Source organism: Pteropus medius, unplaced genomic scaffold (genome assembly GCF_902729225.1).
Source record: "Pteropus medius unplaced genomic scaffold, Ma_sr-lr_union100, whole genome shotgun sequence".
NCBI classification, from domain to species: Eukaryota; Metazoa; Chordata; class Mammalia; order Chiroptera; family Pteropodidae; genus Pteropus; species Pteropus medius.
In genome coordinates this window covers 13,253,792-13,264,708 of record NW_024340699.1, presented here as the reverse complement: position 1 = coordinate 13,264,708, position 10,917 = coordinate 13,253,792, and the positions used below count along the sequence as shown (strand labels likewise).

Sequence of the window (10,917 nt, the reverse complement as noted above, 5' to 3'; positions counted from 1 at the left end):
ACGATTTTTGCCAGAGAATAAGCCCCAGACCAAATTCTTTCTGCTCCAATCTGACAGAAAGTAGCAGGCGCCGTGGCCATGTCCTCCCTGGCTGGGCTTCCTGGGAGCCCACTGCTGGACAGGCAGGAGGAGGTGCCAGCCAGCAGGGAATGACCGCCGGCCAAGGGGGCTAGGGAGAGGGTCGAGTGGGCAGACACGGAAGAGCTGCTTCAGACACCGCGTGCTGAGCCACCCCCTTTCCATGACATTCCCGAATCCCACTCAGGCGGTTACTCTGCTCCAGATTCCACCCACTGCCGCTACGTCCTAGAGGCTGCGACCTAGAGGTCGTGGGTGAAACTTGGTCCACAGATGGTTTTGTTTGGCCTTCACAATGTTTTCTTAAATATCTGAATTAGCTGCTACCTTAACACTGGCGGGGGAGGGCTCTTGAAAAATCAACAGCGGCCAGGCCACACCTCCACACAGGGCATGTGCTCTCCGGGGGGCCAGTGTCCTGATGTCACTCTTACAGAGAGCCCAATTCAGAAGCCCACTGCCTACCCAGCTCCCAGAGGCATCTGATTTGTGACTCCTGCCATAATCCAAACATAGCCCAACGTCCTTCAGAAACAGCATGCGACTAGACAATCTGCTGATTCAAAACACATCAAACTCGAACTGAAAGGCCATTAAAACATTACGGCACAGAGGACAGGGATTACTCCGGCAGGCAGACGGGCTGTCCGCAAGCTCGACATGAAGTCCAGCACAAGTCAGACCTCTACATGTACAAAGACCTGGAGCTTCACACGACCTCATGTGATGGCACACCATCAGATGCCCCCGAGGCCATCGAGGGCATGGTCAGACCCAGCTGGACAGCAGAGAGAAAATGCACATTCCTGAAAGGGCTAACCAGACACGAGCTTGTAACAGGGTCTCTTTCCTGGGTTCCAGTGTTAATCAAGGGTCCCCGGATACTTAAGCCATCAAGTGAATGGAAGTCCAGCGTGGGAGCTAAACTCTCCAGCATTTAAACATACTTATGCTCAGACTTTCTTCTTGATCATTCTGTTCAGATCATTATACTAAGATTTTCTGTCTGCTTGAAATACATCACAATAAATGACCTAAATGTAAAAGAAATCCAGCGGCATGTGAGGAGCTAGCAGCTACTACAACGTGAGCCTGAGGGCCTGAATGACACATTCAAAAACAAAATCAGCGTACAGATGACACCCTCGCTACGGACGATACCTTCATCACGTGGGGAGGAGGCTGTGGTCCGATAAACCCTGACGCGGCCTGTTTGCTGCTGACGACCCGCTGGCCGATCACGGGTCGGGGAGAGGACTGGCCGGGGCTGTGGGCGGAATGAGTCAGTTCACCTCCATTTTTCACATCATGGGACCTGGGGACAGAGAGTGATGTAGCTTAGGGTTACGAGACAGCTCCATAGCAGACACTCAGTCATAACCCCTCAGAACACAGGCTGACACGCTTGACAGCCGAGCCACGCACAGGCTGTCCCGTACGCTAACGCCAGGTGCTCGGGCTGGGAGCCAACCAGGGCAGCTGGACAGATGGCACTTTTAACTGTGTATTCTGAGGATGCCACTGTCTGAAAACTATTTTTCTTTTCTGTTTATTTACATTTTTCTAGTTATAAATACAAATAATTATAGAAAGTCTATACTATCAAGAGAAGTTAGAAACAAAACCACCCCTTAGAGGCATCTACTATTCAGATTTAACAGATTATTCTCCAGGCTTTAGTCTGTACTGATTTTTTCAATGTCGGTGTATTAAATTTGAAACCGCTTTTTCTCCATATATATTGAGCATTTGCTCATATCATTAAAAAAAAAAAAGCTTCGCCGAAATCACTTTTACAACAGCTTTATTTCCAATATATGGATCATTTACAGTGTATGTGCTCATTTTGCTACTGTTGGAAATGCTAGAGTGTTAATTTTCAGCCATTACAAATGAATACCTTGGAGCACACATCAAAATTGTCCAAGGCCACACATTTCCAGAAATGGAGTTAGCAAGTCAGAATACGCAGTAGCAACAGGAAAGAAATGAGTGGGGGTGCCGGAATTGGATCAGAAAAGCGACTGAATTGCCTATGCTCAGTGGCTGAGAGGTGACCACACCCAGGTGCTCAGCTTCCCCTTCCTGAGGCCTGCCCTCCTCAGCCACCCCCTCCCCCTCCCTCCGCGTGTTTCACTGTTGACCTGCCAAAGGGCTGGAATCGAAATCAAACTCAGGACTCATACTCGAAAGCTACCTTCTTTCCTCTGCCAAGCATCAAGCTGCTGTTTTAAAAATAACCCAAGACTGAATTTATGTTGATGAGATGAACAGAAATGACGCAACAGAAATTTGAAAATCTGCTTTCCTGACAATACCTGATATAAAAGAGAACATACGCTTGTTGACTGAGTACCGATCTGATATCACTGGTAGACACGATGGAGTCGTTCATCTGATACCAGAGGCCATTGCTAGCCTGCGAGAGAGCCAACGGGGAGAGTTTAGGCACGATTAGGGAAACAGGGCACCAATCCAGAGAGGTATAAGGAAAAGGGAATTTCACACTTTAACTGCAAAAGTCTCGCCTTTCCCCCCAAGAATGCCTGCTATCTTACAGTGTGTTGTGAAAAGTTTTTAGCAAAATCCACACGGCTTACTTTTATGTAGCAGAAGTAATGGCCAGCATGGCAATTAAAACCAGTGTGTACCAGCACTGCATACAAAACATAAATAATCGGTTCTCCGTTTGGTTGAGACATATATGGTCGGATATCAAGATATTCAGGATATTTCACATCCTAAACGGAAAGAGGAAAAGAAACATTATTTCTGAAGACAGAGCATTCCACATAGCCAGGTGTGGGGCATTTAGGCACCTGCAGAACAGTGTACCCTATGCTGTTCTAGCAGAAAACTAACTTGGTGCACCCTATTTCAAAAGACATGATTAACCTGGACGTACCTGAATCTAAGAGTGTATTTAATACAATCCTACTGTATTCTTCATTCCCTCTAAACAAATGAGGATTAAGTGAATTCTTCAAATACATCAGAGGAGACAGTAACAAAATGACAACTCTGGACTTCAGTCGTCACTTATTTTTAATGATTCGGGATTATTTCCTGAATCATCCCGAATCATTAAATAATGGATTATTTCTCCTACATGATAACTTTTGACCAACTCCTTTCAATCTTCGGAAAGTAGAAAGTGGGAAAGTTCCATGTGCGACCAGTCAGAGAACAGATGAAACGAGAAAATAAACTTGGATGAGAGACGTGGCAGGGACGTCGTCCTCGGATTCCAAATGACGCAAGCTCTCCCTGTGCACAATCGGTACCTTCGCTGACTACAAAGCCCAGATGTGGACAACAGGTACCGATTTTATTATCGGAAAGTCTAACCACCTAAGGACTATAGAAAATACACAGAACACGCTACTGGCTCAACACTTTGACAGTTTTTCCCATTACTAAGTGCTGGAAGAACTTAGAAAGTCAGGTAACAGAACTTATAAATTTGGTCATTTATACCCCTTAATAGCTACTAAAACTTAGCTCTGAAAGGTTTGATATAAAAGGTTATTAATAATATCGACATACCTTAGCAATTTTTCCTCCAGTAAAATTTGCAAAACGTTTCAGAGAAAGTGTAAGAACATTGGAGGATCTGTGTATAGTGAACCTCTTTGAGGCTGGAACCATCTTTTTACACCTTGAAATAAACAGGAACAAAAGATTAAGAAGGTTAATGAATATTTTTTTGTATTATAGTCTTTCCCTTATTATTTCTCTGAAACATTCTACATTAAGTTTCCAAAAGAAGGATACTAGATGAGAAACAGAACCTCTTTCAACCAACAGTGAAAATATTAAAATTTAAAGTACAGGGGAAACTGTTTACTTAGCACAAAAGAGAAAAGGAAGCCAGACAATTCTGAGACACTGAGCCACGCAGGTCAGTGATATTTTAAAATCAGGTTGAGACACCGAGCCACACAGGTCAGTGATATTTTAAAATCAGGCTGATACAAGTTTCTGCCGATTCAAATCAAACTGAAAAACTAACAGATTTTCAGGTGGGCATAATTCCATGGAAACAAAGCCCCATCTGGATCCAAAAGAAAGAAAAGTAATGATTAGGAAATTCCCTGCAGTTTAAAACAAAGAGCATCTCTATGGCTCGGCCTTCTTCCCCACAAAATGAGCTTCCGATGATAAGTTACCAATATCGCCTGATTATAAAATGAAAATCCACTTAGACCATATGAAACAGGGCTTCCTGAAATCGGGCCCCCTTGCCTCCGCGGGGAAACATACTCATGAATGAGCAAAATCAGCATTTTCGAGCAGACACCAGCCGCCCTAACTGCCTGGGAGAGGGGGCTCCCTCCATCACGCCCTGTGACAGGAGTCCTGGGAACGCTGCTGCTCGGCGGGGGCACAGACACGGTGCCCAAGCTGCCCTGCCATGTGGCTCCCCGAGCACTGCACCAGGTGATCCGACCTCTGCCCTCCCAGGAGCGAGGCCTCGTGTATCCCCAGTGCCCCAAGGTGCGCCTCCCGGCAGCGTCAACAGGTAGAGCCGCCAGTGTCCCCCCAGATGACGTGGCGTCTAAGGGGCATCTCGAGGCTCATCCAGACCCCCGGCCCGGCCCGGGCCGCGTACTTGCTGCACTTGTAGGAGTTCTCTCCGTCCAGCTGCTCCGGCTTCACGAACTGCTCCAGCGCCTTGTTGACGCTCTGAGCGGCCTGCGGGGACAGCAGCGTCCACGTTACACTCACTGCCACGTGTCAGCAAACAGGGACCGAGACTCACGGTGAGTTTTCACGTAAAAACAGCTTTTGTTATGATGGTCACTGTTATGTGTGTGCACGCCAACGATTCCCTCCCATTAAAGAATGAGCAGGTTAAAGCAAACACAACTATGTAAAGAGGTTGCTCGCTGCGGCATCATTTACAACAGCATGAAACCGGAAGCAAACCGAACACCTCGGCAAAGACTCTGACGTGCAGACCGTGGCGCGGTCACTCACTGCACCAGCACCCAACGGCCGAGGCGCGCACGCGCGCAGGGCCGAGCAGAATCAAAGGAACCAGCCCACTCTAATCAACAGCAAATAAACAACTCCGGAACAGTTCACGCCCAACTGTTGAGAAGAGCTCGTTTGAGGGGTGGGGTCTTATACAGAGAGCTACGGGTCTTGCATTTTTACCACAAGCACATTTCTTATTTTTACCATAAGCATGTATTACGTTTGTAATCAGAAAAACAAAGCTCAAGAACAAAAACAGGAATTTAGAAAACGCAAAAAGCAAAGCAATTTCTAAATAACCACCATCTACTCTGGCTGACACAGGCATCAGAATCTGGTTTTATTAAGATTAAGTGAAAAGTCAAAGGATAAAAAAAAAATTAAGTGTTTTAAGTTTTTTATGATGCGTACTACAAACCTTAATCACCTCTGAATAAGGTCTTAGCTTATTAAGTTTCTGAATCCATATTCTCTAACAAGTACGGACTTAATTATAAATGAACTATAAATATGTAAGGTATGACTGATTTAACCATCACAGCAATGTTCCCACTTACCTTTATCTCCAACGTTATGTCAAGATATGGATCAAAAGTATCTGAAACACCTTTGCAATTTAAACATTTAACTGGAATAAAAACAAAATGCAAAGGATAAGCAAAGTGTAATCATTTTGGCAGTCCCAACTATTAAAATGACAGAACATAAAAATACTATTTCAGAATAAAAAATTTAAACAAAGTATTTTTTTTTTCCTGCTATCAGATTGGGCAAAAAGTTTTAATAGTACACAGTGTGAGTCCAAGTGTCATGGATCTGGCCCACATACACTGCTGGTTGGAATGTAAACTGATATAACCTCTTGGAAGGACAATGTGGCCATGTCAAATTAAAATACACGCACCCTTTGATGCAGAAATTCTAATACTAAGAACTTATCCTATATACACACTTTTACGTGGACATAAAAGCACGTGTGTAAGGATGTTCAATGAAGTACAGATGGTAATTTAAAAAATTAGAAATGACCTGAGTATCCCTTGATAGGAAACTAAAATAAATGGACCACCACTGCAGGCGAAAGACTGTGCTAGACCTCTACGTACTGAAACGTACAGAGACTTCTAACGTTAAGAGAAAAATGAAAGGGACATATCTAGCGTGCTGCCAGTCTGTTCCTGCAGCGGAACCTACCAGAAGGATATACCAGAAACGGGGGTGGGGACTGTCTTTGAGAAGGGAGAATAGCAAGAACTCTGGGCTGGACGAAAGATGCTTCCCACTCTTAGCCCTTTCTTCCTGTTTGCATTTGTTAACCATACGCGTCAATTTATCAAATTTTTTTTAAATTTATTTTTAATTCTTTAATGTCACCACACATTTGACTCCTTTTATCCTGTCTACCTCCCTCCTCTCCCCTCCCACTTTATCAATTTCTAAACCAAAGTTTACCTCTAGACCGTAGGTATCCTCCAAATATCTGACAGACGAGCGTGGTGGCCTGCGTGTGTCTGTCTAATCTGAAAAACAGACAGTGACATGAGAGAAGGGCTCTACGGAAGTGACGGATGCCATGGCCGGATTTCGAGAGCATGTACGTCTGTAAAGGAACACGGATCCAGGCAGGAGACCTGGGTCATTACGTGTGGCAGCCAGAGGACAGTCTTGCCTGAACAGGACGCAGGGAGGGCGGGAGAGGCAGGCCAAGAGGCAGAATGGGATGGAGTGGAGGCTGGGAAACCAAGGCAAGAACCTGGCCCCGAAGCAAGAGGAGGACTCCCTGAATAGGATCGTGACGCGAAGTGTGAGGACTGGCTGCTGGGGGGCGGGGCGACACAGAGCGTCTCCCTGTCCCAAGGTCCACCCCGACCCAGAGGACGGAAGCCCGGCCAGGCGCGCGGGCAGGTGGCGGGGAACGGCTGGAGGTGTGCGGCGTGCTTACGGGACAGCGGGTGGCTTAGGGCTGCTGTCTAACTGTTCCTCCAATCTTCCTCTTGAGTCTCCTTTTGGACTTTAAGAGGGAAATTGCAGGAACTGGTAACTGCCCAGAGTGAGAAAGACGCAGGGAACAAATATAGGATTCGGAGGCTGGAGGGCCACAGAGAAAATGCCGCGCAGCTAGAAAGGAGAGCCCGTGAGATCGGATCTGCAGAGAGGCTGTCGCCTGGAATGAAATGACAGCGAGACCGACATTCATTTCCTGACAGCTATCGTAAAACAGATCCAAATTGTCCCAGTCAGCATTCCTTTGAAAATTCTAGCCATTTTAAGGCAATGCGCGTCACCCGAGGACGAGGCAGGGCAAAGTCAGAAGGAGAAGCAAGCACAGAGCTCCGCACCGCCGCGGTGCCCGAAGCGCGGCACCGGCGCCGCACTCACTTGTTGCTGCCGTTCAAGCAGGCCTTCTGCATGGCGTCCACGGTGTACTGGAGGAACTCGTGGGCATCTTCTTGGTTTCCGAAACGGAAGTGCCGAGCTATCCCTGCGGAGCCAAGTAAAGACGAAGCTTTATCATCACATAAGGGGGCCTGGGCTGTAACCCCCAAGTTCTAGCTTATGGCGAGGGCGTTGGAACCCCTCCCCCGCCTCACCATTTCCGAGGGAGCAGCCTGGACCACACCCAGACAGTGATGCTGCAGCCTCAGCGATAAAACTGCCCTGGGATAAATTCAACTTTGGCTATGTTGTCCCGAAACTTTGTCCAAATGTTATGTCAGTGCACACGCCTTAAATCCGGTGTGAGATCTCCCGAAGAGATTCCCCAGAAAACGGCAATGTCCGAACCCATCTGCAGTCTACCTCGATTACCTACACGTTATGTTCTGTTGCATAGTAACATTTCAGTCCTATGTCTAATTGACCAAAGAGATTCAAGACAAAATTACAGAAAAAAAATCAGAAGTATAAACAAGATAATAAAATATTTTTAGAAGTTTATGTGTATGAATATATAAAAACATTATTAGCTTAAATCATGAACTGCCAATATTCTGCCAGTTATAATCTACAAAAATGGCAATTTCATGATTCAACCGTGTGTGTGTGTGTGTGTGTGTGTGTGTGTGTGTGTGTGTGTCATGGATGTATATACACACAAACGCACAGCAATGACATTTTCTTAAAGACTAGGTTTAAAAATATTAATCATGCTTGATAATATATATACAATTAAACAAAAAGAAAAATATCACCCTCAGTTAAAATTTTGCCAGGATCCAACGATGCTCAAAAAAACGTTTAGGAAAAAAAAAGTTTGCACTGTCTGCAAACTTGGCCTGTCAATAATGCCAAGGCCAAGAAAACACCTCTTTACTCTTCGGCAGCTTTTTAGGCAAAAAGATTACAGTTTGTTAATGTGTAATTATCCACCCCTATAATTACCTAGGTAGATACCAGACTAAGAGTTAGGTTGTTTTTATTTGTATGCATTTTTTATTCCAATTCAGTTAATTAAGATAATGTAAAAGTTTGTTGCAGAAAACACACAGGAAGTACATAAGAACATTTCATATGACCTGTCAGGATCATTACAATGCAGGAGAAAAATTGAAAAGTAATTTAAAGATTACATAGAAAAAGTAAATTTATCCACAAATTTGCTAAGCTGAGTATAAATTTTTCTTTAAGAATATAATTAACTTTATTTTGGCAATTACTGTCACTATGTATATTGTAATATTCATAAACTGAATTAAAACTAATTCAAAGCCACTTAAAGAAACCCATGGCGTTCGTATTATTAGTGTTAGTATTACTCAGCCTAGCAATCCAAGTATCTGGGGGGAAAAATCGTTGTAACTTATCAGTGATTTTGTTAACAAACTGAATTAACTTTTTTAAAAATTTGCTTATATTAAACTGAATACTGTCTTCTTTATTATATTGTCATCTTTCGCTTTAAAGTTTTAAAATGTGTTTATATAGTAAATGTTTTACTAAAAATTTGTTATTAATAAAAGACATCCCCATGTATGATAAAACATTTGTTTGTAATAATACACAATAGGCTCATCTTTTACCAATTAGGCCATTAAGACAAATTAGCTAACAAATACTAAAATAAACTATAATAGATGATACTTACGCCGCATCTCATTAATGACAAACATCGGTTTAATGACGTCCCCAGGATTACTGAGTGCCTGGGTGATATGCGCCTGCATTGTACACATCATACAAAATCCTTCCGCGTGACCTGAAAGGTAACAGACGATAATCCTCCAAGTTAGTAAAATATGACACTATATACATCGAGGGACGTTACAAGGAAGGGACACACTCTTGAAATGCAATAATAAGAGCAATTATGTCATGCACTGAACTATATATTTTATTCGTTTTCATGTAACTCTCCAAAAACCTAAGCGATAAGCATATACGGGCTCTATTTTACAAGAAAGGAAACCAAAGCTCAGAGTTAAGAAGTTGCCCAAGGTCGGACAGTTAAGCAGCAGACACAATCATCAAATCATAGTCTTTCTAATTTCAAACCCTGTGTTCTTAACGACTCTCTGTATTGGAAAAATACTTTTCTTACACTACTATTTGTCTCGAAGGATAAAAGAATGTCTCTCAGACTAGGGACCAGAAATCCCTCTCTGGCTTTGTTGGTCACATACATGCTCTCTGTTGTTTTTCTTTTTTTTTTGTGACTTGTTAAAAGCATGAAAACCATTCTCGGCTCGTGATTGAGTGGCGCTACTGGCATCTAGTGGGCACAGGCCGTGGGTGCTGCTACACATCCTGCAAAGCACAGGACAGCCTTCCCCATGACAGAGAATTACCTGGTCCCAAAGATCAGTAGTACTGAGGCTGAGAAACACCGTCTTAAACAAAGCTTTAAAAGTCTCAAAAGGACCAAACTATTTCCCAATTAATATAACTGTGTCCCAGAATAAAGCTAAAAAATAATTTTTTAAAATCCGGTACCCAACAACATAAAATTCTAAACAAAAAGTACGAGGCATGCAAAATGCAGGACAGACCAATAATTAGGAGAAATAAACAGAAACAGATCCAGAAATGACACAGATAACAGAATCAAAAGACAAGGGCATGTAAAAAGACGTTATATGTTATATTTATACGTTCCAGCAGGTAGAAAAAGAGCGGGATAAGAAGCGACATGGTAATAGGTCCAAATCTACTTTACAAATGAACTGTAGAATTTCTGAGATGAAAAACACACCAGGAGGGATTAATAACAGATTAGACACAAGAGAAGAGAAGTGAATTTGGAAACAGCAGCACAGGTTATCCATAATGAAATACGAAGAGAAAACAAAAACTTTAAAATAACAACGACGACAAAGACAAGCGTATCAGTGAGCTGTGTGACTGCGTAAGTTTGGCCCTAAGGTGCAGGGAACTGAAGTCCGAAGGTGAAGGGCCAGAACGAATATTTCCAGAAACGACTGCCTAAAAAAGGACAGTACAAGGGGGTTTTTAGGGTGATGAAATGGTTTTGTGGTTATGTGAATCTATACCTGCGTTAAAATTCATAGAACTGTATACCAAAAAAAAAAGTTAACTTTATGTGAATTATAGATATCAAAAATGACTGAAAGTTATACAACTTTGAAACAGTAAATCCACAGATGTAAGAATCTCATAAACTCCAAACAGAAGAAACATGAAGAAAAGTACACAAAAGACCACTCGGTCGAATTGCTTAAAACTATAATAGAAAGAAAAATTTTTAAGCAGTTAGAAGTAAAAACATTACGTATACAGGAACAAATGTAAAACTGACAACAGACTTTTCATTAGAAACAACGCAAGCCAGAAGACACGTAGTAACATCTTTCAAGTATTAAATAAAAAGTTGAGAGAGAATTCTATACACCATGAAAACATCTT

The 10,917-nt window shown here is 43.0% G+C and overlaps 1 protein-coding gene across 4 annotated transcripts in view; it reads right to left on the bottom strand.

The window, feature by feature from the left end:
* USP42 (ubiquitin specific peptidase 42) overlaps positions 1–10,917 on the bottom strand; it is a 38,020-nt gene that overhangs the window by 9,907 nt on the left and 17,196 nt on the right. For all 4 annotated transcript variants that reach the window (XM_039879688.1, XM_039879685.1, XM_039879709.1 and 1 more), the window contains exons 4-12: positions 9,143–9,253; positions 7,438–7,540; positions 6,511–6,578; positions 5,616–5,686; positions 4,691–4,773; positions 3,625–3,736; positions 2,679–2,819; positions 2,397–2,497; positions 1,240–1,393 (exon numbers count right to left, since the gene is read on the bottom strand). In XM_039879688.1, the coding sequence (XP_039735622.1) occupies positions 1,240–1,393; positions 2,397–2,497; positions 2,679–2,819; positions 3,625–3,736; positions 4,691–4,773; positions 5,616–5,686; positions 6,511–6,578; positions 7,438–7,540; positions 9,143–9,253 (944 nt within the window). The remainder of the gene's footprint in view (positions 1–1,239; positions 1,394–2,396; positions 2,498–2,678; positions 2,820–3,624; positions 3,737–4,690; positions 4,774–5,615; positions 5,687–6,510; positions 6,579–7,437; positions 7,541–9,142; positions 9,254–10,917) is intronic.